The sequence below is a fragment of the Musa acuminata genome, chromosome BXJ2-3 (assembly GCF_036884655.1).
Source record: "Musa acuminata AAA Group cultivar baxijiao chromosome BXJ2-3, Cavendish_Baxijiao_AAA, whole genome shotgun sequence".
Taxonomy (NCBI): Eukaryota; Viridiplantae; Streptophyta; class Magnoliopsida; order Zingiberales; family Musaceae; genus Musa; species Musa acuminata.
Window position 1 is genome coordinate 1,274,632 of NC_088340.1, and position 26,757 is coordinate 1,301,388.

The 26,757-nt window shown below is 37.7% G+C and overlaps 2 protein-coding genes across 6 annotated transcripts; both read right to left on the minus strand.

Annotated features, from left to right (window-relative positions):
* Positions 1 to 1,826: 1,826 nt before the first annotated feature.
* Positions 1,827 to 8,000, minus strand: LOC135606779 (sucrose synthase 2-like). 2 transcript variants are annotated; one of them, XM_065097981.1, is made up of 16 exons: positions 7,842 to 8,000; positions 6,367 to 6,501; positions 5,892 to 6,021; positions 5,658 to 5,809; positions 5,329 to 5,524; positions 4,826 to 4,944; positions 4,469 to 4,685; positions 4,300 to 4,395; positions 4,010 to 4,183; positions 3,801 to 3,917; positions 3,532 to 3,698; positions 3,195 to 3,419; positions 2,800 to 3,118; positions 2,447 to 2,691; positions 2,203 to 2,341; positions 1,827 to 2,106 (listed from the first exon to the last, which is right to left on the minus strand). In XM_065097981.1, exons 2-16 carry the CDS (start codon positions 6,462 to 6,464, stop codon positions 2,050 to 2,052), a joined length of 2,451 nt encoding a protein of 816 aa, XP_064954053.1. In that variant the 5' UTR covers positions 6,465 to 6,501; positions 7,842 to 8,000; the 3' UTR covers positions 1,827 to 2,049. The 2 variants fall into 2 exon arrangements, with proteins under 2 accessions (XP_064954053.1, XP_064954054.1); XM_065097982.1 differs by having other exon boundaries at positions 6,367 to 6,497; positions 7,842 to 7,991.
* A 3,486-nt stretch (positions 8,001 to 11,486) lies between these two features.
* Positions 11,487 to 25,005, minus strand: LOC135584407 (phosphoinositide phosphatase SAC2-like). Of its 4 annotated transcripts, XM_065097983.1 has the most exons (17): positions 24,783 to 25,005; positions 24,404 to 24,687; positions 23,433 to 23,637; positions 23,127 to 23,292; positions 22,221 to 22,443; positions 21,190 to 21,266; positions 20,864 to 21,051; positions 20,689 to 20,786; positions 20,375 to 20,508; positions 20,046 to 20,174; positions 16,677 to 17,160; positions 15,040 to 15,161; positions 14,818 to 14,928; positions 14,250 to 14,462; positions 13,716 to 13,871; positions 12,430 to 12,526; positions 11,487 to 11,988 (listed from the first exon to the last, which is right to left on the minus strand). In XM_065097983.1, exons 2-17 carry the CDS (start codon positions 24,497 to 24,499, stop codon positions 11,872 to 11,874), a joined length of 2,616 nt encoding a protein of 871 aa, XP_064954055.1. In that variant the 5' UTR covers positions 24,500 to 24,687; positions 24,783 to 25,005; the 3' UTR covers positions 11,487 to 11,871. The 4 variants fall into 4 exon arrangements, with proteins under 4 accessions (XP_064954055.1, XP_064954058.1, XP_064954056.1 ...); XM_065097986.1 differs by having other exon boundaries at positions 14,250 to 14,447; positions 16,680 to 17,160; positions 24,404 to 25,005; XM_065097984.1 differs by having other exon boundaries at positions 16,680 to 17,160; positions 24,404 to 25,005.
* Positions 25,006 to 26,757: the final 1,752 nt, after the last annotated feature.

The following is a 26,757-nucleotide window of genomic DNA, read 5'->3' on the forward strand; positions in this document are numbered from 1 at the left end:
TTAATGAGGTGATGAATTATCGGTGACGTTTCAATCACTCCAGAGATAATTAAAGGGATGACTCATGTTCGTCGAGGAATCGATATATACGAAGTTCAATATCAATGTATCCGACAAGATCTATCCATCCGACGTTCAAGTTAATTAATATTGAGATGAAAAGTGAAATCACAAGTAAATAATATCTAACTTTTATAATAATAAAATAGTAACTTTTATAGATGAAAAAAAATATTTTTTGTAATATGAGCATAATATATTTTTTTTCCATGGTCCATTGTCATAATTATGTTAGGGTGGCTATCATGCTGACTATATATTTAAATTATACTGATCCCACCACTTGTGACATGAGGGGGACTACCCAACAAATGCAGTGTTGCTGAAAAGCCTTCTCTCACAAAAATTGATGCAGATGACAAGGTAGAAGATTTTTGGTTGGGTGTTCAAAGTTTCAAGAGCTTCGATTGCTTGATTCAGCAGTAGAAACAACCTATGCAGCTTTGCATGCTACTCCACAGAAAGGGCACTACCTAACATGTGATGTTCCAATATCTTCATCTCCACCAGCCAAAGATAAATGCTTCAGAAGTGTGACCTGTAGTCCATGACAACTTGTTCTTTCCCTCTGGAGAATTGTGCAGTCGGTAAAGGTCAGAGGACTCCAAAAGTTTGTCTCATGAAGGTTCACCAATTGTTTGTCCTCTCTAATGTTCAACAACACACGATTAGTTCCAGCAAAGTGACATCTGCCCACCACTGGCAGAAACCAAACATGGAGAAGAAGAAGAAGAAGAAGAAGAAGAAGAAGAAGAAGAAGAAGAAGAAGAAGAAGAAGATAGGTTTAGCAGTAAGTAAGCAAATAAGTCAGTGCTGTCAGCAATCCTATGGTAGGGGATAGGATAGATGATGGCTTAATAATGTATCCACCAGATCTGTACATCTGTTTAATGAGCAGATGTATCAAACCCACACTATTTATTGGCAAATCATGGATCTTGTAAGTCAGATTTTGATCATTATTTCCGCATCAGATCTCATATAATACACTAGCTTGGATGGTTAAGACATTCAAATCCTCTCATTGATCGACCCGATGTGGGAATCTGATAGGATTATTCAGCATAGAGCTTTAAACTTCAGCCATGGAAGTGGATCGACCTTTCAATTCAGCTTTTTCTTGCTCCAAACATCTCCTGGCCTACTTGATGCAACTGCAAAGGTGTGGCCAACTTCTGATAGTGATCTCTAGAGTTGCACTTGGACTGTTTCTTAGCTTCTTCAATTATGCATGCGGTTCTGGCCGTCCAATTCTCTCTCACACACAGCACTGCCTACTCATCTTGATTCTATGTTACCTCTGATGGGTCCAACCATTTTGATCATGAACAACCAAGACAACACTTGCAAACACACGAGAATTGAGGTGGATCCATCCTTACTCTCTTTTTGCTGCATAGGTTAGCTTGTCTGCATCAGCTTTTCATATCAATGGTTAATGTGCACCCGTGCATGCACAAACAACAGCCTGTTCATGGTGACATGTGTGTTTACTGTGACAACGGACTTCCGAGATGATCAACCTGCAGGTAAATGGCTTTGTCAGATTCGATCTGCTCTCTCTGATGATAAATGTGATGACCAGAAAACATACCTCACTCGAAGACCTGAAATCGGATTTCATATGAGACATCGTTCATGTGGTCTTGCTGTAAGGGCTCTAAATTCTTGAATGCTGCCATTTTGCTCTTGCTGTGGTTGATCCTCGCAAATCTGCTGCTTGCTGAAACAAGGACATTGAACCCCACAAAATGCTTTTCGATACGTTTGCGATCGAAAGGGAGCTAATTTTATTGCAGCATAATATGGCATTTCAGCCTTACACAGACAGTCTGTAAACATCAAAGACGATTTATTTTTCTCTTTCTAGTTTTGTCGACGAGTAGCTCTCGGCTTAATTAAGACAAAAACTCATGAAGGAAGCCTCCTTCTAGATCTCGGACATGTGAACAAACAGATAGACTTGCCGGTGATGCTTCTCGCTTGGAACTACTTAGCGCCATTAAATGCAGCTTCTCCATCAGCTGCCAGGGGTACAGACTCGGCCTGAAAATAAAGATCGAGCCGATACAAGCATTAGCCAAGTGACAATACGATGAGCGACTCGAGTAAAGACACTGATCTAGGTGTGTGGCTTTTTACCAAATTGCGATATTTGAGGGCATAGAACATCTCAAGGTAACGGCGAGTCTCGCGCCTATCCAGGTTGGACACATACTTCCAGAAGCCATAAACTCCCGACAGTGTCATCAGCCTCTCAGAGTAGAGCTTCCAGGTATACCTAATTTATTTGAATTTAGAGTCCAAGTTAGAGAACTATTTACAAATCCTTGATTTTGGCATTCATTGATAATAAGAAAGCATCACTGATAGGAGGAGGTCTTACTTCTCTTCGATCCTCCGCAGCCCTCCTTGGGAAATCTTGTCCCAGTAGGTTGGGTCTTCCTTGCACTTCCCAAAGAAATTTAAGATGATATTAGCAGCTTTGTCACCCTGGTAAGGATCGATGTGGAAGCCGGAAACCCCATCTACGATAATTTCACCGGGTCCTCCGTGAACAGTTGCGAATGTTGGCAGGCCACATGTCATGGACTCGATAACAGTGAGTCCAAAGGCTTCGTAGAAGGCCGGCTGAGGAAACGAAAGTAGAAAAAGTAGGTTAGTAGCACTTCAACTCAGAAGGTAATTCGGCTATCGAGTGTTCATAGCATGCCATTCTTCCACAAAGGAGAGAAGTACTTGAACGAAAGCTCCTCTTGAGTCGGCAATGTATCTGTAGAGCTCGCCATTGCGAACCCGGTTCATTTGGGCAGAGATCCAACGAATATGCCCATGCAAATTGTACTTTTCAATGAGACTGTACATCTTCTTAAACTCTGCTTGTTCTTCACGATCCTTTGATTCTTTCCCGTGGTCGCCGCCAACCACCACAAGGTTCACCAGCTCCTTCAAGCGATCATTCTTGCCATAAAACTCGACCAGGCCTGTTAAGTTCTTCACACGGTCCAGTCTTGCCATGGAGAATATGATGGGTTTCTTGGTGTCATTCAGCACACCCCTGCAAGAGACTCGAGTCAGTCACCGCGCCAAGCAAGACAAATATAGTAAATGCAGTAGAAACAATGGGTGCTTACTTGTGCTCGGTGTTATCTTTAGGATTGAATAGCAGCTCCTCGATCTCTGGGTGCAGTGAAGTGAGTCTCTTTTGCTTCTCGGTGTATGGGAAGTAAATAGTCATATCAGCCCCAGGAGAGACAATGTTGAACTTCGGGTCGAAGACATCAATTCCATGAACAACCCGGTAGAGTCCAGGAAGAGTAAAGGCAGTGTGAGACTCATACTGCCCCACGGTGTCCTTGCTGAAATCATATAAGATATCAGAGAATCTCATTTAAATAACAATTGTCATTTTGGTACTCCGAGATTAACATAAGGATTTTGGAGCGGAAAGCTGTTCGGTCTTAATGATACCTTCCAGCAATCTCCTGGAAGGTGCTAGTGATGATAAAATCAGCATGATTCATCGCAATTAAGTCAGCTGTGAATTGGCATGAGAAATGATACTGATTCTCGAACTTCTTCCAGTAGATGTCTGAGTTAGGATACTTTGTTTTCTCCAGCGCATGCGCAATGGTGCACTGTATGTGAAAGAAAATGAGCATCACCAGTTCAGGAAGCTTATAGTCAGTAGTGCCAGGGAGCAGCACCAATAAAGCAATTACGAACTGAAAGATTTGAACCTGGGTTACTCCCAATTTATGCGCTAACAAAGTTGATACGAGATTCCCATCACTGTAGTTTCCGATGATTAGATCAGGAGTGGCCTGCAGTTCAGCTGCCAACTCATTCGCAACGTCCTACAAGCATAAAGAAGACACGAACTTTCTAGTACAAGTTTAACAGAGCAGATCAAGTAATCATGATATTAAGATGTTATTGAGGTGTGTACCTCAGTATAGGTCTCGAGGTAAGGCCATACTTCAAAACGGGAGATCCATTTGCGGACAATTCCGTTCTCTGTTCTAAATGGAACTCGAAGAATATGAGTGTGCTCAGTTCCAAGGACCTTCTCAAGTCTCTGCCCGCAAGTAGTGCCTACTGCATCAGGAAGCAATCTGGTAACCTGCATCACCACAGTAACATAAGCTCAGGCCGGCTACGTTACCCTATATTATCGTTAAGATCTGGAGAGAATCCATGACCACAAGAATTTGCCGATCAATCTAATTCCAATCTCACAATAAGAATTCGAGGTGTGATATGTAGCCCTTGACGCTTGATCCTCAAAAGCATCTCGTTTTCTAGAGCACGGACTTGATCCAAGATGTAAACAACCTGCAAAGGAGGCATCTCGTGAGAGATTATTTCAATTTGATCAAAGTCAACGCCAGTAAAGAAGAAATCATACCTGACCACCGGTGTCCGGATAACCCAAGACATTAGCCTGGGCAAAGTAGCCATGCGGAGAAAGGATCACGACGTTGAACATCATAGGAATTATTCCAAGGAAATTTTCCAAGGTGGTTGGGTCAGGGGCCTCAAGAAGATCTAGCAGTAGATGGATGTTCTCATATACACGCCGAGCTGTGTCGCCCCAACCCTTTTCCAAGCCAAGTTCTTGAAATCTAAAGCCACCCAAAAAAAGAACTTTTCTGATCACAAACGCAATCTAAAGTTCCCTCCTTTGCATGAAAAATAGAACTATATATTTCAGTTTATAAATAGCCGGGGAAATATGAACAAAAAAAGAAATATAATCGATTACCTGTGGTTGAATTCTGAGTATGGCGTTTTCGATGGGATACTCAATAAATGTTGCTCTGCCTTCCTTAGTGCAGCTCGGAGGGCACTGAGGCTTTGTATTCTATCATTCAGCATCATAGACTGCAAACACAACAACAACTACATAAATTTGCAGACTCCAGTAAAGTTAGCTATCTATGCCTATAAATTTGAATGATTAAGCCATTTGATATAGAAGAAATGAGTATCGGACGTATAATAACACTTGCCAGTCATCTCAAGAAAACTAAATTTTCAGTAGTCAAATACCATCAGTGGATTGCACTTCTTTCTTTCCCTCAACTACAACTCGAGTCTGAAGTTTATAATCTTTATTAAGATGCTTAAATAGGTTTCGTGGATTTAAGATCCTGAACTCTATGATATTATAAATTCGTGGGTAGAACTTCACGAACAGTACAACACACAATTACTCAACATCAACAAGCTATATATGCATTATAAACCTAGAGAAGAAACAAATACCATGCCCTTGTAGTTATGCTTCCTGAGGAAATTAAGCAAGGGGTACAAGCTTTCTTTGTCTTGGAACAACTTCGAAGAAAGATGACGGTTCAGAAACTGCACCCCATTTCCAATGGATTTCGATAGTGAGGGACGAGGAAAGGAAGCATTGAAGGGTTCAAAATCCAACTCCAGCACAAAGTTACTATTTTGCGAACTGAAAGAAGGCAAGAAAGGTAACAGAAGATCAAATAGTTGTTCCATGTAAAGTAAATAAGACTCTACTGACCACACTATAAAGAAGAAGAAAAAAGAAAAGGATAATCATCTCCTGATATCCTACCACCTACCTTCCATCAGCAAGTTCTTCCTTGAATTGCAGGTACTCGGGTACAGTCAATTCTTCCACGGCAAGCTCACTGATATTGACCCGGACATATTCCCAGACTCCAGGCCTCGGACGAATAGCTAAAGCAACCCATGGAGGAATAACTATGGCTTCCTGCATCAGAGGCAACATGATGTTATGAGAGCATAAAAATCTAAAATTTGATGGCAAGAAAATGTGATCGTTCAATTTATACCTGCGCCGCTTGTATTACATCCTCAAAGGCCCCATCCTTGAGCTTTTCCCTATCTGCTTCAGAAAACACAGCTCCGTATTCAGCCAACAACTGATGAGGTTGCAGCATACCCTTTCCCTGATGAACAAACCTGCCAGATGAAGAAGCATAAACAGGTATGACTTCTGCAAATAGTCATATTATGACCAAATCATAACTGCTGCAATGATCGGCCACCATGGATCATGTAATCACAAAAGTGCTAGATAAATTTAAAGGGTAATTGTCAACAGGGTGAGAACTGATAGGTGGGTGATCTGTTGGTAATTTGGAAGAAGAACTAAATTTGAGGTTTAAAATTCATGGGAACCGATATCCAACCAATGAGTTGGATTCTTTCAGGCAATCTAAGCAAGCATGCACAACTACAACATCCATAAGGAAGGATCAACATTTCTCACAAAGGCTAAACAGTACATGTGAGATATTTGCAAACCTCGAGAACAGAGCCACCAGTTCGTTTGGATGGGAAGAAAGAGAATCGCCAATGCGTTCCCGAACACTGTGAGCACGGGTCAAGGTGCGTTGAGACATCTCTTATGGTGATTCCTTCAAGCTACAAAGAGCCTAACTGCAACACGACCACAGTAAGTCAACAAGACGAGAATCAGAAATCAGTGCACTAGATGAGTGCATATTGTGTTGAGACTGAGATCACTAGGCCACAAAAGATCGCATCGACATCGTTTTATTTCCAGAATAAAACACAAAATAAAATAACTAAAATCTTGAACATTTTAAAGAGAATACTTTCACTTTTAATGTAAAAGAGGATTAACATATTTAACATTATGATAAATTTTAATTGTAATTTCAACGCAAACTTACCATCACTAGCCACACAAAAATAAGCAGATTCCTAAGGGAGATCCAAGAAAGGGACAGACCCAAGAAAAATACTTACAAGTTGTAAACAAGAGGATTTAGAAAAATTAAAACAAGAGAGAATAGTACTCAGCTGTATCAAGTTCGAATGTTGAGTTGGCAAGTACATGGCTAGGCAACAGCTTAGATCTCAAAGAAAGCAGGAGCTCCAAGAGAATCACACAGCGAAAAATATTGATTAGAGACAATAGAGTAGGTTGATTTTTTGTTAGATTCTATCTCCCTTTGTGTTTTCTATAATGATTGTACCAAAAATAATTCTCTAAAAATAATCACGAAAAGGCAAAGAAGCTCTGCCGGTTGGTTCAGACTGGAAATGTGTTATAGCTTACAGATGAAGCTTTTCAGGCTAAGGCTCAACATTTTCGTAGCTTGTCCAAGGTTTTCTAGGAGATTTCAGTACTTAAAATGAAAAGAAATTGGAAATTGGTGAATTTTCTTTTACTCATAGGAAGGACTGCAGAGAAAACACCATTAGGAGGGAGGGGTGAGAAAAGAATGCTAGAATGCATAGAATTCGAAGCATTTGGTGTGAAGAGAGAGAAGTTTGGGTTAGAAATAAAAGGTAGCAAAGACTTCAACCTTCTCTAAAAATGAGACTTCTAGCTGGACCTCTTTCAGCAAGTTTGACAGAAATTCAAGTGTAAGGAGAAAAAGCAGAGATTTTGACAGAAATTTTCGTTTTCTTCCTTTTCTGATGAACTGTTTTCAGCAAAATAGAAACTTTTTTTCGCTGAATTTGTGCATGAACTTGCGGTAAGATCAACATGATACTACCAACAAAGTAGAAATCTTTGATGCGAGCTTCCCTTCACGAGAGAGCTCAGTGCAAAAAAGGTCTGATTTTTCGGCAGAAATTTGGTAAAAAAACAGAGCTTTATCCAAGGGAAATTTTCCGCAGCAATTCGGCTGCAATCTGCAACACCGTCAGATCATTCCCCCACAGGAGCAAGAAGAGAGCTTCTCACAAATGCGCGAGAGAAGAACCAAAGAAATAAATGCCATAAGCAAACAAACACAACGCACCGAGTGGAGAACAAGAGAAGGGAGCGAACGGAGTCAGGATGGATTGGTGAGCGGAGCTGCCCTCTCCACCCCTCTTTATACTACGAAAAAGACCCCACCTTTCGCTTTCTTCAACAGAAGCGATGGTAGGTGTCTCCTCCTCGTTCTCGGTTCGTCCCCCAACACCACCCTTCACTGTGGGCGATTCCGCTTTCCCTTCCTACACTCTTCATACATTCTGGAAATTCCAACAATTCATTACAAACTCGTATTTATTCGTCGAAAAATCTCAACTTTTCATAAAAAAAAAACAAAAGAACAAACTTAAATTGCCGAGCGTGACTCCACCGCGCATCGCGTGCATCTGAGCTCAGATGCCATCAAGATCGAATTTTTCTGCTCGTTAGGCATGCAAGCACACTCACGATCTCTTCCAAGTAGTCTCGCGTGCAGGATTATTCATGTGTTCGCTTCAGAAAAAGGAACTGCCGAGAGGATCAACAACAATAAACACTGTTGATGAGGGAAAAAAGGTTGGGATTACGGAGTCTTTGTACAACTTTTAATGATGAACAACGGGAGAATACAATAAGCATGATATGATGATATGTTTGTAGAGCTGACGTGCGGGAACTACAAATATGAGACCCCACACATCGGGGATGCACCATGTGACACAAACCCTGTCAATATTGGGGACGATTCACATCATCCACCCGGTGACCGAGTCGGAGTGATGATCTATCAAAGGAGAACGACGATCGTCGACACTCGAGAGAGTAATACTGACGGAAGAGTCAGTAGTACATAAGCATCCGAACTTGACATCAACGGAGGAGACTTCAAGAAACACTGTACTGGCGGGCCAAACAACACATTCGGGATCGACCCGATAAAATTACCCTTCGCATTAGGGGAAGTAATTTCTTATCGGATCTGACCACGTTCGACAACTATGAATCTGTCTTTGCTTTTAAATCCGAATAGGATTCAAGTTATTGATTTACACGAATCGGATCCTTATTGATTAGATCCAAATTAGATATTGCTTCAGATTAAAATTAAATTTTACTACAAAATTGAATATACGTTATACTGATTGCATTGAACATATTATTTTTTTATAGTATTTATTAATTATATAAAGCCTTGTCAAATTAGAACGGATATATGCTCCCAGGATCGTCCTCAGAAACTTATCGGATCCATATCTAACAGTCTCCAACCGAACCCGATATCATCACAGGTTCGGTGTTCGAACCGAAAGATCTTGACCCGAGTGCTAACTTGGCACTAACTCATAGCAAGCAGTGGAGAAGAGAGTGGGCCCCGAGCTATTTGGCTTATACCCGTTGTAGTCACATGATCGGACCAGGAATAGAAACAAAAAATTGTGACCCGCTTGTTGAGCTGGCATCAATCGAACCGGTCATTGGACCAGAGAGTGGAGCCCAAGCTGCTTGGGTTATCCAAAAGAGGCCTAGTGTCATCCTGGGTACGACACGCACGTGCTTGTGGTTACTATATATTTATTTATTTATTTATTTACGATGTTAATGGTTTACGAGAGAATTTAAAAAAAAAAACCTTTAATTTCAAACTTTTTATATATCATCCCAATTTTAAGAAATTTTAGCATAATATTTTTTAAAATGATAATTTTACTTTTATCAATCGTCGCTCTCCGCCTAACCCTTGGTTATATCTTTGTCTCATCAACAACTTTTTTTGTCTTAAATAATCACTCGTCATCTGCGATGCAAGTATAGTTATAAATAAAGACGACTAGTATCGAAGGTCTTACTCTCGCAAGACCCGAACACTCACCTCCCCTGCCCTCTATCCCCCTCGAATCTATTGCCCACAACCCTTACACGAGGAAAGAAATGGCTTAGGATAATGGTGCAAGAAGGAGGCAACCGAGATAGAAATTTTTCAAAGTTCTGATGCTTTATAAGAAATTTTTAAAATTATAATTTTTTTCAACAATTCATCTATAATTTAATAATTACAATAGAGACAGTAGAATTTATATTATTATTAATATATTTTAAGATAGTGAGATCATTAATGGTATTTTAAATATTTTAAAATTTTAATTATCATTATATATATATATATATATATATATATATATATATATATATAAACAATGTGGAAAAAACTTTATCTTTACAGGTAGAGAGAGATTGTTTTTATTGTTCAGTTGTTGATGATAATCACAAAAGGAACTTTATTGTGATGAGATAATAAATACTAAACATTGTTTCACTAAGCAAACATATCTTCTCTAATTACCAAACTCTTTCACCCTCCATTTTGCTACCTTTACAACTCATTGGAAGTCCCCATCAGTTGCATATTATGTGACACAGGAATAGGTTCATCTTGATGAATAATGGAAGTAGAAGAACAAAAAGAACTCTCTCACCCTCCATTTATCATCTATCTAGCTCTTTGCAAGTCCCCATCAATTGCATCTTATGTGAGTGACACAGGAATAATTTCATTATGATGAACAATGGAAGAACAACAACAAAGAACTTCCTTTGTTTTAATATAGCAGAGAATAGGTAACATTTGGTGCAGCCAATGTCTCCTTGACAATGGGGGAATAACATGAAACTCTTCTTTTCTCTTTCCCATAGAGTGCTGTCAAGATTTTGGCATCAAGCTTGAACTCTAAGCAATCAACTAATATTAATTAATTAGTGATAACTCTTCATGTCTGATGCCTCTCACCTCAAGTAAAAAAGTAGGCAGCAAGCAGAGAGCAGCAGCTTCAACCCTGCAAGGATCTGAAGTTGATGGGGACAGAGATGATTGCAGGTGGCAACTCTCTCTCTCTAAAGTAACATCAAATAGAGTTTCTTTCATCAGTGACCACTCCCTTGATTTGTTTATCTTATCAATGGATAGCACATCTCATTGGGATAAGGTGGATATTTAAAGTTGCTGATAACTTTTTTGCAGACCATATACTGTCTTTAGGTGTCAAACTATGGAGTTTAAAATGTATATTTTTTATAGATTTTAATACACACAACATGATCCTTTTTATTTTAATAACACTCTTAGCTGATAGATATAATTGGGTGAAATCTAGATTGATTTAAGATTGGAGCAACAGAAGCAGTGATCATATTCACATTAAACATGAATGCTATTACTGTTCATAAACACAGCATCTCTATAGTAACAGTGATACTAAACCCAAGTAGTATTAGATCAGTTCCCAGCTTTTAGCACATGGATTCCACAAACTTCAGCAGCTGGAACAATCACACAAATGATACAAATCCAAAAAAAAAGAATAAGCTGGCCTCATTTGATAGCAGAACATAGTGCCTTGGAAGACTAATTTGGCCATATTGAACAATCAGGAAAATACAAACTTTTACTACAATGTCATAGCAGAGTATTATTTTAATACTTTGATTCAAGGTATCAACATCTTGTTAGCATCATATTGAAAGCAGTTGCAGTGTCTCTCAAAACCTATTCCAAGAAGCCATAAAATGCTTAATACATTTTGAGAGTTACTTTTTACCTTCTAATAAGATAAATCCAAATAAGGTAGATCAGCCAGCTAGTCTTCATCATCCATACATGCTTAAGTTACTGTAAGTGACTGCAAAATTTCTACTTTCAACTGGTACACAAACACACAGGAAAAAAACACATTCTGACAAAATATTACATCCTGGATATTTGGGCTCATTCACTAACATGTTTATTTATGCTATTATGTACAACAAAACATCTGGTTGGACACAAAAATAAAAGGAGCTTAGCTCTGAAAGAATTGCATCTATATACCGATCCATACTACTGTTTTTTGAGACACCAATCAAATTGTCTGAGACCAAATATGCTGGTGCGGGACCAATATATTACAGATGAATGTCGTGGGTGTTGTTTATCCTTCTCCTAGTTCAATCTCCATATATATGCATCCTTCAATCCTCATTGGAACTGAGCAACAACGGAACTCACAAGGAAGAAGAGCAATGATGAAAAGGATCTAAGCGATGATGCAGGTACTTTGACATCAATAACAAAGAGTCCCTCCGTAGGCAACCCAATGGGCAAACCCATCTGAAAATTCACCAAGGTTGGAGCTTTGTGCAGCATCAATGGCAGGTTCACCTTGCTTTGGTTCTACTTCCTGTGTAAAAAGTAACATATCTTATATTCTCAATAGTTAGAAAAGAAAAAAATACAGCAGTTGCTAGATTCAACTATATGAGATAGAATCATGTACCATGAAACAAATAATTTATCAATCCTGATTTATTGATCTAAGTATTTACAACACAAATGTAGTTGGGAAAAAAACCCATTTGTAGACAAAACAAGTAGCTTGCTTAAATAATATGTATAGGACACAGTGCTGTCCACTATAAAAGATTGATTAGTACTTTCTGACTCACCAATGATCTTACTTAGCAACTACGGTTTATTCTCCATAGAACAATTTAAGAAACCCATTCATTGGTTTTAAGAATACGGCTACAGATGGACGGATGTGCTACAAGCAAAAGATCAGTTTTCAACTTGCACAGATTAAGAAACAAAGTGCTTAAGAACAATGGCAAAAAGAACAAACCTCGATATTAGGACCTTCGTCACTCAAAATGTTAATTTCTTCATCGATGATATTTTCAGTGGAAAGATTCCCCGTTGGTGAGTTAATAAGAGAGGACCTGCAAGAAAAGCGAAAGAAAGAAGAAAGAACATATCCAAGTTAGTTATAGTACTGAGGCATAAAGAAAACCACTTCTTTATAAGAAGGCTCGAGCACTTTCTAAACTAGGCTCATATTTGAAGAAACAAAGATTTTCTTAATTAATTTATGATAAATTTCATGAATTTTAATCGTCTAATGCCATGCTTTATTACCTACAGTGAAGCTTTAAAGTGCTCACTAAAGTACAAACAGGACAACTGCCAGGGTCATGTAAATTGCAACATAATACACACATGTTAAACAAAAAATTTTAAAATTGCTACATCAGAAATCGTCATAGGAGAAGACTGAACATTACTAGTAGATTTAGCATGTCACAGTCAAAATACAACAAAGGCAACAAGTCAGAGTGCTTCACCACGATGTTGTGATGCATGCCTCAAACAACATCACTTAAAATCTGTAATGTGCAATTGTGCATACTTCTCATACTACTCAAATTAAGTCCATCTGTCGATAAAGAAACAACCAATTAAAATGATGATAATTAATAAACAAATGACATTTTTGTCTTTTAACACTTGAAATGTTTTAAAAGTACTCAAATCTAGAAGACTAGTTGGTCCTGAAGTAGAAGAACCAGAGTTACTGCTATGGAAGTTGTTTGATTCAATTTTCTTCTTTTAAGTGAAGTATGGGCCACATATCAATGCCTTGGAACTGTCTTTTTCTCTTATTAGTGATGAAGTACACACTGTTAGCCTACTAAATAGTATTTCACGGATCTACGGTATTTTCCATGTTAGCCTATTTGGTCCATACCATCACAACCTGCACAATAATTTATTCTTTCTGAAGAATGACGAGCAACATAATCCTTATAAAAAATTACATCTATAACACTATTTTATCACCATGGTAAGTGAAAGATCGTCTATCAAAGTTCGTCTAGGGTCTCAGACTCTGAACCATCATCTTATCTATCAAACATAACTTCATTTTCTCCCAAGAAATGAAAACATGATATGAAATGCAAAAACGCTGATACGGAATAAGTTCCTTTTTGGAAAAGAAGATACATAGTTATAATGTTGAATTTCATCAAGATCATTCATAAAATAGATTGAATCAGCAGCAAAACAAAGAATTTACTACGAAATGCAGTAACCAGTATCATTAGAGACACAAAACTATTAGAAAATTACCTCTCATATCCTTCATCCTCACATGAATTCCCAGATGATGAAAGCCAATCAAAGTCCAGGAAGTTCGAACAGTTTGAATCATTAAATCTATGCTCACTGAAGCATACATGTCCACCATCTGAGAAAAGTTGCCTTTTAGAAATTGTTGGTGTGTACCTAATGCACAGAAGAAGAAAGCAATTAGGATATTTATGGAAGAAGATATGAGACCAGCAAGATATCATTCCCATATCCATAGGGAAAGGCCTAGTAATCCATATTTCTGGAGTTCGTGCAATACAGAAGAAATTAGACTCATTTCATTCCTGGAGTTTTTGCTGCTATAGTTTTCCTGTCGGAATGAAAATCAGCAACCAAAATAACATATATAATCTCTTCTATTTGCAGTTAGGCAGGCAAACAAGAACCAAGATGACACAAAAAGGAGCCCTTTAGTTCAACTATTTACTTATTCAACTGCATAAAAAATATGGACAGAGAGAGAGAGAGAGAGGTTACCAATGGATCAACTATGAATAGTCAAAAGAAGCTCACCTGGAATATGATATATCATTTTCACAAGTTGAAATTTCTGGTGTGGAGTCACAAAGACCTTTGACATCTGACTCTTGTTGCATTCTCGGAGGCAGTGCTGAACTAACTAGACTTTTGGGTCCAGTATCAGAGCTTGGAACAGGTGTATGGCTTTCACATGGAATATTGCCATCTGATAGGGATCTTATGATAAATGACCTGAAAAATGAAGATCTGAATTTTAATAGCACTAACATATGCACCTGAAATTCCTATAGCCACTTCATAAAGGGAAATGTGTGAATTACAACAGTTATGGTTTCCCATTGGAGATATCATGTCACATGTATGATTAGACAACTGCATGTAAGCTTGCAGCACTCGTCACAAATTCCCTAAGCAACTTTTAGTGTAGATTAAGTTACATTCTTGATGCTAATAACTTGAGGTTTATTACCTCGAATGTCATCAGCAAAGTACATTCTACTTACCTCTTCAATTGCAACCACTTTGTTGCCACAACAACCAAATAACCATAGATTGAAAATCCAGACAAAATATAAACCTTAAAAAACTTAAACTTTAGTACCTTTTATTTTCATCAGCAAAGGTATGATGCTGCCCGATCATCCGCTGCTGTTTTGTATCCAGCTCCCAAATTGCTGGCTTACCTTGCTGGGGTTGGAAGTGTCCCAAGAATCTATAATGTTAACAATAATTAGCGCATTAATAAGAGTACGTCATCCAAAAGAAAAGATATCACATCAAGTAAACTATTTACATGCAGTATTAACAAGGAGCTTAAACCTACAAATTAATAGAATCCTGTTTTTCAGCATCCATGTATGCATTGCTATAGTAGCGTTGGATGGTCCTAAATAATTCCTGGGACTGGGTTGCAGCCTTCCATTGACCTCTTCTTTCAGAAAAAATCTGTGCAGAATTAACAAACATATGATTAACTATTAGTGGAACAGTTTGGAAGTATATTAAGAATTTTGCTACCTGGCCAACTGAGCTATAACTGTTGGTACCTTATTTTAGAATGTTGACAAATGAATTCAAATAACATAGATGATGCAGTCTCAGCTGCAATACTTAGATTAAACATCTGCTAACGGCACTATATCAAAAATATACATACTACTCAAAGGAATATTGAAATATAGTTAAACTAATCTGGGAAGCAAACACAATCATGATGTGCATTCCTGCATAACTAGTTTTGGGTAATAAACAAATGAGAATGAGAAGCAAATCATTTTCCTCTTATAGAGTATGCGGTAGAGAAAACACTAAATCTGCCAAGAAAACAGTCTAAAATCAGTTAATTGATTAGCCTGAACAGATGAAATTGTCATTGTTCTAAGAAGCACGGACACGGACACAGGACATGAACATGATATGGACATGGCGACAAGCAATTTAAAAGAAAAAAGGACACAAACACGACGAGGACACATGTATTTTTAAATATATATGTGTATATAATATTCTATTAACATGAGTTTTATAGTGTTTATATTTAAATTTTATAAACTCAGTAATGTGAACAAATAAATATCATCATCATATAGGTTGAAACAATTAAAATATCTAAATTTAAGTATCCAAAATAAAAGTTGCAATCTTCAGATATAATTAATATTTGTTTCCTTACGACGATATCCAGATATCTTTTCTTGTGAAACATATGGCCCTTACGTGAGGGCCACGCAAGCGTAATGTTTCCATGTGTCCGTGTGTCCGACACATGTCGAACAGGGACATGTGCCTCTTAGTCATTGCTTATTCTATATCTTTCACAATTGTATGGCTTACTAGCATAAACTAAAAAAAAGGTCAAAACATGAAATATTCTTCTTCATTCATCTGAGCATATTAATCTATACAAATCTGAAATACACTTTTAAAATAAATATCAGGCTTTGTCAGGCCAAAAGTTCTAGATTGTGATGTATTCAGCTTTCATCATACAAACCTCTTCATTTATGTAGGTTAGCAATAAAAGAGATGAAAAATCCAGTAGAGTATTTTAACATTCGACAAAAGTCCTTTGAACAGTAGTCTACCTAAGTTCAACTCTCTAAAGTTAGTGCTGATACCAATCCATGACAAGAGAGAGATTTGTTGGTTGGCAACTAATAGTGTAATTTAGGCTCCTATGCAACCAGGAAGTCACCCTCAAAAAATTTCTTAAATAGTAAATACTATTAAGAACTTAGAAGAAAAAGGTATACATAAGCACTGCCACATTGGCAAGTATTTGACTCAAAGGTACTAATAAACAAAAGGCCAAAATTACAATACACTAAGAAGTTTGCAGAAAGAACTAAACAGCATTTTGCAGAAAGAAAAAAACAACATTTTAAAGATTAGCCACCAGTAGAATGAAAACTCAAACAGAATATTCTACAAAAAGTAATTTTATATTTTATACAATACAACTACCTTATTGTGGGCAGCAGAACCACCATACTGTAGGGCCAATGTATCACCCATTCTCTCATACAAAGCCATCAAATCATCAGCTAAAGGTGAATCTAGATCAACTTTTAAGAGATCCATAAATCCCAATGCATGAAGCTGATAACCAAGAGCAGCTAAACCATATGCATATTGGGCAACATTTGTGCGGTCCAAGCAGTCTATACAATTGGTCCTAAGGACACCTTTCTGGAACTTCAGTATTTTTGCAAAATTGTCTCCTTTGTATCTAGTTTTATCTGCAGAATTTTTATTTTGAGAGCTAGCAGAGTTCTGTACTTCATCAGCCAAACTGTCTTCATTTTGTTTGGTTTTGTCTCCAGAAAATTCACTTCCAGTGACATCTGAGTTATGCACTTCATCCTTCCAGGAACTGTCGTAAGAACTAACGGTAACTTCTGAGCTGTCTGGACTATTGCACAACAATTCTCCAGAATAATGTCTTCTGTAACACATCACAAAAACCAATTTGGAGATTAAATGAAACAGCAACTTCAAATGTGTAAGAAAAAATATTGTTCAGGTGCATTACATAAACCAACAATGTGTTCAGTAAGTGCTACATAAGAAAAAGTATCAAATGATGATGTCACCAAGGTTTTTAATTTTGATGTGTACCGCCTGATATGGGCGGTATATACCGGTCTGAGAGCTTCTCAACATGTGAACAGTCCGGTACCAAGAGCTTCTCGACACGCGGACCGCCCGCTACCGAGCGGTACCAAAGTTTTGGCCCCATATCAGGCGATACAAGGCTGTATCAGGTGGAAGCGGAAAGCTCAGTCTTTTAGTCTACAAACGCAGGGAACACTGATGCAAGTAGAGTCCCATCGTCAAATTCCCGACCCAGATCGCAGCAACGGAGAATATTAGTTGCAAGAAGGGGATCAAATCCAAGGTAGAGAAAGAAGACTGAGATCGAGGAGAGATCACCGCGGTGGTGCCGAAAGGAGCCCCATCGATCGACCGTAGGGCGTGGAGATGCTGCCGCACGGCTACGATGAGGAGAAGTGGCTGGCGGAGGGCATCGTCAGCATCCAGCACAACGCCTTCTACATGCACGGCGCCTTGGTTGGAACTCAATCCCGTTACGATGCCCTAATTGTTAAACCTAACTTTCACCATTCACCCAACGTTGTTCTGCTACTCGTCTAACCCCGATCTACTATCCTGTGTTAGGATTCTAATGACTTGAAGGATGCACTCAGGTACTCGGTGCAGATGCTATCGGAGCTGCGGACCTCTCTGCTCTCCCCGCACAAATGCTATGAGCTCTGTGATTGGGATATCTATTTGATCTTGCTTGTAGTGAATGCTGCTTGTGTAGAAGCTGAATCTTAATGTGTTTCTTTTCCGAGGACTGGGAAGATATGCGGGCCTTTCACGTATTTTCAGAGAGTTTTCAGCTATTTTAGGCCTATCGTCCGATACACCTTAACTCGGTACATACTGTACTGAGTAAGGCTCGGTACGGGCCGAAATTGCGAACCTCGGATGTCACCATGATGGCTCGATAAGGAGCATTACAAATATAAAACATTTCAAAAATCCACTTTCATTAGGAGCAAGCTGTCAATAAGCATACAACTCACAGATGTGTTAACAAATTCTGTGAGGTTCATGCAAGATTGTTCGTTTGGTATGGTTAAGTTTGCAACTGTAAAGAATTAATATAAGAGAAAGTTACATACGTCATGGTAAAGGGAAGAATCCCTTATACTTAATGTAGCAGCAAATAAGATAATATAACTTGGCTCATGATGATGCTAGATAGCTTTGCCAATCAAGCGAGTGTCCAAGGTAGTTTTAGTAGCCAAGGAAAATACTGAATAACAAATGAGATCCTAATTCTTATGTGCAATATAACATAGATTTTTTCCTGGGTCATCTCAAATGATTCCAATGACACCCAAGTGAAGAAAAACCACAATATTTTCCAGACAACAAAAGAGAATAAAAACTTAAGTTACAGTGTTCACTCGAGTCTAATTGACACATCAACAGTTTGGCAGTATGAGAAGGAGGTGATTAAAGTTCAATTCTGTCACCCACGGTTCAACATGTGGCTGCCATGTGACCAAGTCATATTATCAAGAATCATATTGCATACCATTTAGAACATTATATGAAGAATATTTTCTCTCATTCACGGGTTGACACGTTGTTGCCACATGATTGGAAAGGACAAAAAACTCAATGAACAAATCCATCAACTCAGCCACAATTAGAACAAAAAAATATTGCTCGAATAGTTTTCATTCCTGGAAATCTCTCTCTAAGTGCTCACAAGGGGGCATCAACTATAAAAAGAGGTCACCATATGGTTTTCTAGGTCGAGCTCTCAACTCATTCTCTCTCATCCACTTTAGGGCTACTAACTTAAGTATCGAAAGGACCACATTAGAAGCCCCTCCCGACATTGGACATCGGTCAAAGGGAGGCCATCTTCAACTCGGCACCACATTGGAAACTCTCAACACACAGGATGATGGTAGTTTTCTTTGTGCAAGCAAAAGCCCAAACCAGGTCGAGCCAATCGTTCTCATCGAAGGTGACCGCTGACAGCTAATAATTTTCTTCATTACATTTTTGAACAATAATAAGGAATTTTCAGCATGACAAATTTGCTTGAAGTAGAAAAACTTATAAGTTCTAGAGTTTGTGACATGTGTATCTAGAAAAAATTATTATATTTAGCATTTTTGAAGTTTTGTTGACTATCAATGTTATTTTATATTGAATTGTCTCCATGAAAAGCCTAAAGTCATTATTGGTGAGTCTGGCTAGTACTAGATGCAAAATTTAGGGTGTTACATGAACTTGATAATTGTTGGAATATCACAGCTTGTCGTCTTCATCGTTTGTTGCTGTCTTCATAGGCGATCTTGATGATTCTGAAATTTGGATCTAACAAAAATATAACTTGAGCAGTTTCATATGTGGTCAAGGTATGGTAAAAATATACTTCTGGAAGGATTTTAACAGACTCATCGGTATTTTATGTCAAAAGTTGTTATGACAAATACAGAGATTTACTATGTACAAATGCTCACAATTCAACTATGATTCAAGTCTATCTAATGTAGCTGATCGATAAGCATCATACATATATAGGCAATCCTGTGTCATGGACCAAAAGTCCAAAAATGTTACAAGAAAACGTGAAATATAGGCATGACCAAGAAATTTACAGATAAAACTATTAATCATGGAAGCAAAAGAAACTTAATTCTCAATTCATGAACTGTGCAAAGGTAATTTCTGAAGTAACAATGAAGTAGAATATTGAAACAAAATGTGTGCTTGAGTAAATTACAAGAAGATCCTTACAGTTGTTCTGGACTCTTAGGACCATCCTCAATTTTCAAGGCTGGTGTTATTTGACAATAAAAGAAGCCTGTTATATCCAATGCATATGCTGCAACTTTGCCTAATAATTCCAGCACATTTGAACCTTTTCTGAACACAAATAGTAAATAATGATCACTGAACAAAAATAGTAAAAAATGATTACCAGCAAACTTGAACAGGTTACAACTATATGCATAAGATGCTAACATGCAATTAAGAAAAAAATTAGAATAAATAGTTTCTAACTCAAAAGGTAAGCTACAGAAGGATAACAAAGAAAACAGAGAGAGATAAAAGCAACTACATACCTTCTAGTATGCTTTTGAATATCCCAGTGCAAAAATTTCAGGCGTTTCTCCTCTGGTAAATCTTTATTTATGAAATCAATCGCATTAGCAAACTCAGCTCGAAGCAAAGATTCTCGAGGCTTCTTCTCACGTGACTGATCATATTGGTCATGAAAAAGAACAAACAAATTAAAACAATCAAAGGAGTGGTGATAGATTACTTGCAGTCCAAAATATTTTGACAGCATTAGGTATTAATGCACAAAACACAAAAGACAAATATTACTATACACTTTGGTGCTAAAAGAATAATAGAACGGCTAGAAATTACCTACCTTAATCAAATTTAAGATAATTATTGGGTTGCCATATCTCTTTACAAGATTTCCAAAGTGAAGTCGGGTAGCTTCAAAGTTCCTGTCCTTCTTGTGCACTGAAAAAGTATACAATAATAATATAACCTTTCAAATATATTAAGAAAGTACTAGTGCATAGAGTTCAGAAGCTTACAGATAATATCAGGCCGGATATTTAATTTTGAAGTTTCCTGGGACCAGAAGAGGGGGATGGAGCCTCTATTCTGCACGATGGAAGTTATTTCTGCAGGAACCCCTTTAGAAATATCTTCAAACACAATCTGTTCTAGCTCAACATCATTGGCTACACGACCCTTCTCATTAACACCACGTTTGAGGAACCTGAGCCATGACAAAGTAGATGTATTAAATGGTTGACCAAAACATGGTGTATTGGAATACCCCTCCAATCAAGAACTAATTAGCCTGACAAGTAATATGTAAAGGAAACAATAGTCTTCACAACTGTTTGTTAGTAACCTGGTGCCAGCACAATGACGAGAACGTCTAGCAATGAGTGTCAACCAAAAATCTTTGCCACATATTGAAAGTTTAACCTGAAAACATAACAGAGAATTGCAGGAGTGAGTGTTAAACAGTAAAATACCTTGATACATAAAGTACAAACATATGCCTAATAGCAACAAAGAAATGTTATCAATGTGCCAAAAATAGAAATTGGTGGAAATGTTGGCTTAGAAGCTAGTGCTTCTTTATATGTTATTAGCAGCGACCTAGTTACTATCTTATTTAGGTAGCCTAATTTCTGTGGCGGGAGACTATATGGGTGATCTGAATTCTCTAACAAAGGACCAATACATATTGTTTTATCTTGGAAAGTTACTGATACAAAGACTGCACCAATTGAAACTACTACCTCTCCGCCTCTCTTAGGATTGCCTTCTTAGTACATAACCTGCTGGTAGATAGACTTTCTGGAAAATTATGGAGGTCATATGACCAAAAAAAAAAGAATAAAGAGATAGAACAAGTCAGCAGTCTAAGATGTTAGGAATCAAAATTGAAGTTATAATTTGCCACTGTAAAAAAAATTAACATAAAATAACTATTTTAGTATTACTTCAATGACAAATCATTGAACTACTGGAGTGTTTTACAACCGAAAAGCCCTCTTCGACATTTAAGATTCTGCAAATACAAAAAAAACATGTTGCTTAATGCTGCTGCTGAAATCTTGAAGGGCTTCTAGTTAACTTTATGCTTTAACTTATGTCAGCATATCTGACATATGACCTAGGTCCAGATACACTGAATTAAACACCACCGATAACTCCTTCTAAGCCAATGCCACCTGGTTCAAAATCTGCAATTGCACATTCTCCAGTATAATGCCACAGTATTTCTCACTGATCCAATATTGAACAAGACTAGAGCACAAAAGTGGCATTGCAAATCTTAGGGATCAAATTCTTGTACACAGAACTAGTGCAACTAATTGAGTTTCTAAGAAATAATAATTATGAAACACAAATCAGAAGTCAAAGTTTTACCTGCTTAAAATATCCATAAACTAATGCAACAGTCCAAGTAGTGTTTTTGAGATGATTACGAACACCACGTGTCAAAAACTCATTCCAGACGAACATTGTTTCATAGAGAATTATCCCTGTCTCATTATTACATAGGTTCATTTGAAGACTGCGCATGATGTTGTATGAGTAGCTGAAGAAGAAGTCCTTTGTGAGATCCACATTGCATAGTAGCCTCTTGTATCTGTGCAATAGAGAAAAAAACAAGACAAGATCATGAATGCCTCTGCAAATGTGCATCACAAACTGGTAAAAAGATGTGTGAAACAATATTGATGATAAATGACTTTTTTTTCTCCAGCAAAGAACTATAAGAAACCTGTACATCTTGTCTGCAATACCTCGAACAATGGACAGTTTATGACAACCCAAATACTTTTGAGTTGCCTCGGTACAGAAAGTAATTGATCTGACAATTATGCCCCAACAAAATGTAATGACTCAAGATGATTAAAGACACCAGATTGACTGACAGCTACTTCCAGGATTGTTCCATACTTACAAGGAGGACACTGTTCCTACATGTTTGGCTAACAAAAATGATATGAAACGACCAACCATTCAAATATAAAAGCAGCTAGAGGATGGTTGATTGGAATAGTGAAAAACAAATAGATGAACAGAGCTTGAAGTATTATCACTGTCACTTTACAGGTAGCCTCCACAGCATGTTCAGGTAGTAATTCAGAAATAGAATCTGTTGGCACCTTAGACCATTAGTTCTATGATGGGAATACTAAAAAAATTTAAATAAAAAAAAATTAAAACTTATACATTTTGAGGTACAATATGATAGCAGTGTTTGGGTCTCCTTTGGAAATAAAAATGTACATGACAAATGTTTTACATGCGGAATGGACAGAGGACCTGTTCTCATCCTTAGAATAGGCAAAATTGGACTGAACAGCAGAATTTGGAAGTGGAACCATTTCACTCTTGGAGACAGTATAAATAGTGTGACCGCATATAGTACCAATCTTCCTTCTTCGAGTAATGAGCAGCATGTAGTAGGGCCCCAGGAACTTGACAAACCCTGAAAAAGTAAGTGTTTGTCATAAGAACTTATTATGCATCACATCATTTGTGTGTGTGTTTGGGACTTTAGAGGTGACGGGTCAGCAGCCCACCAAAATTCTTTTATGCAAGCACGAAAAGAATCAACACTGCACGTACCAGCAATACCATAACATTTGGTCACAAATTTTAATCCACCAGTGGAAATGTTTCCCTCATGTACTCGCTTCAGCAACTCAAAACATTCACTTTCAGAGTACGTGGTTGGGTCCTCACGAATACTCAGCTCAGAAGGCTCCAACCTATCAATCTTTAATACTTTCCACAGTGTTCTACTCTTATTGCTTCCAACCATATAAAATTTCTGCAGCATAATGAGATAAAAAGTAAAAAAAAAAAAAACAGGATATGTTAGCATAACAAACATAAATTATGAAAACACATAAACATCTGAGATATTAATGGCAAAGAAGACTTGAAGTATTTCCAGCGAAAAGAAAAAAAAAAAGCAGAAAAGATTCTGCATCCATCAACAAGCATGCGACTCATACAAATCGTGACAAGGAACGTCTTAAGATCGACATAAATCATAAGCAGCTGAAACGTTTTTGTTTGAGGATTCACCGGACAAGTAGTCGTGAAGAGCGTCAAAACATAAAAAGGAGGAAACTAAGGCTCTTCGAGTACTCTACCAATCTAGCTGTATCAACATCCTCCGAGTTTCTAACAAGTGACCAGTTCCCAGGGCTATTAGGTAACCAAAACCGGCAAGAATGAAGAAATTACTATGCAGTTAACTCAAAGAGCTTCAAGGATCCAGAATTCGAAGCCGTCAAGGATAGGCAAACCTGACCATCAGATAGCAAGCGAAATCAAAGTAATAACATGCGCATAAAACAACAAAACGACCGATGACGAATCACAACCATCAGAAACTCCCACCCCAAAGAAGACCCTTTTTTTCAGTTTTGTTAGACGGCGGAGCTCTAATCAAGAAATGTTGTCGTCGGCAGATAACAAGCAGCAAGAAAGATCAAACGAATCGTGGAAAGATCCAATTCTTACAGCAGCAACAAAAAATCAAAGAGATCATAGAAAGATACAATTTTACACGACGCATCCTGACTCACCGATCGAGTCTCGTAGAGCCTAAACTTCTGGAGGTAACCACTCCCGGCAGGGGCGACGGTGGCGGCCTCCGCTGCCGGGTCCTGATCCGCCGCCATCCGATCCGCCTATCCCGAGCCCTTCACGAGGCCGGCGAAGCGACTCACTCGCGCATCACCCACCTCCCGGCCCACCTTCTCGCTCCCTCTCTCCCATTCACGGGAGAGGGGCACCAAAAGCTTGAATATTTGAGAAGCAAGGAAAGGAAAGAAAAAAGCGGGCGATCTCTCTGTAAACAGCTTGTGATCTTTCCCAAAAAAAAAAAAAGAACCGTTTTTGAGGCCGAGCACGAGGAACCGAATCAAAAGCGAGAAGGAAGAAGAAAAGGAAAGAATTCAATACTCCGAAGCTTCTTTCCTTGGAAGAAACAACATCACAGAATGATCAAGAAAACACTCTTCATATTTCTCCGCCTCCTCCCAATCAATCACTCCGCCGTGGATCGGGATCTTAGATGGGAAGACCGCGAGAGAGAAGAGAGCTAGAGAAAGGAAGAAGAACGCAGCTGGGCAAACGAGAGATTTGGGCTTCCTCCTCGAATTCTCCTCGCCTATCGAGTCCTCTATCTCTCTCTCTCTCTTATTTCTAGCGGAAGAGGGCAATCATGGGAGGCAATCGTAGCCGTCGGCCGATGCTGTCGGAAGCGGTGATCGAGTCGTGTCAACTTAGGCTTCCTACACCCATTCACCGGGACGAACGTGACGTACGTGTGTGTCTTGTGTCGTAACTTATGTCTTCACACGAACCGTTCCGTAAGCCACTCTCGACCAACCCAATATCAGCACTGTCACGCTTGTCGTGAGTTCAATCGTAACCAAGGGTTCCCTCCTGATTCCCAATTCGCCGGGAATAATGTCGTGCATCTGTCTCAAGTCGTTACTAATGTCGTACGTGAAGTCGCCCGTTTCTATCCGTGAATTATTCCTTCGAATCCATATAATCGTAGCCGAAATCGCGACGATCTTATCGTGACACAAAAAGTAGTAAGTTAATATTTAGATTCATTGCTTGGATTCAAATGCTATTACATAATTGATGAGAATGAAACATGCGTCCTCCTTATACCTTTCTTATGTTATTTGACTTCCTTAAAGACCACAATCATTTACTTTTTTTACTTGTATAAAAGTCAAGTTTTATTGCTACTATATCTCATGTATTTTCTCCTATTGTAGATGAGGATTTTTTTTCTTTTCACAAATGGTAAACTATGAAGAGTTTGATCACAGATCATCGTGCAATGATCTAAGTAGATTTGTACCAGATAAGTAAGTTAATCTTCTTTAAATTTATCGAATGAATTTTTGAAACAATGATCGAAGGTAAATGATTTAATTACATTATTATGATATTAGTATAAATTTATTAAATGAGAAATATCTTAAATATTTATACTTATTCTTAATCGAAATTTCTTTTATGAAAATGGTAAGTCATGACGTCTTTACCTATTAAATTAGTTAATATTTTTAGAATTTATTGAATAAAATTTTATACTTTTAATTTAAGTAATAAGAGTCAATTATACCATAACCAAAGTAATATAACTTTTTTATATTTCTTTTTACATAAATAAATAACAATAATAATAATAATAATAAAATTCGAGCTCAAGACATTATGATAAATCTTTACCCACTAAATTAGTTGATATCTTTGGTAACCATTTATGTACTGCATTAATTCCCAAAACAGTGAGTTGATGATGTGACAAACATTAGTCACATAGAGGTTTAGGCAGTAAGAGGATTAATAATATAGTGGAATTTGTGATCTTGGCTTCACAGTTGGAGAAATTAGTTGCATTCCTCCAATGGTGATTCAACCTTGTGACTCACATGATTATAATATATATATATATATATGTATGTATGTATGTATGTATATAGGTAAAAAGTCCACCACATATTGTTTCACTGCCCTATCATCCCTTCCCTTGAATAGTGATAACATGTGTGAGTTAAAAAATTGAAAGATGATAATATTAGTTTTTGGCTCATATTTTTGACAAGTTTGAATTTTCATGTTGAATTAGTACTATAGAATTTGATCATCATATATAATTTTTTCTTATTTTGTTTTTGCTTAGAGCTCCTCTCAAAACCTAATGATACATATTGGATCTTTTCTTAGTGGCTTAAGGTTTTATGATTCTTGGCAGTGTATATTGTGGATTTGATACTGTATTAATCTCTTTTTTTTCATCTGGTATTTAATAGAAGTGTTTAAGATTTTTGACCAGTAAATCAAAATATTTACAATGAATTAAAAAAAAAAAAAGTAAAGAAGTACATCTACAGAATGAAGCTGAGCTTTT

Bases quoted from the DNA above. Each gene is read 5' to 3' on its own strand.
- LOC135606779 (XM_065097981.1), bottom strand. From the start codon at position 6,464: ATGTCTCAACGCACCTTGACCCGTGCTCACAGTGTTCGGGAACGCATT. The intron at 6,022-6,366 runs GTTTGCAAATAT...TTCATCTGGCAG, and splicing joins CTGGTGGCTCTGTTCTCGAG to GTTTGTTCATCAGGGAAAGG. The intron at 2,692-2,799 runs GTACTTCTCTCC...TCGTTTCCTCAG, and splicing joins CAAGAGGAGCTTTCGTTCAA to CCGGCCTTCTACGAAGCCTT.
- LOC135584407 (XM_065097983.1), bottom strand. From the start codon at position 24,499: ATGGCGGCGGATCAGGACCCGGCAGCGGAGGCCGCCACCGTCGCCCCT. The intron at 20,175-20,374 runs GTATGTAGTTGC...ATTTGTGTTCAG, and splicing joins ATTCAAAAGCATACTAGAAG to AAAAGGTTCAAATGTGCTGG. The intron at 17,161-20,045 runs GTAAGGATCTTC...GATGTGTTACAG, and splicing joins CCTAAGAGTCCAGAACAACT to AAGACATTATTCTGGAGAAT.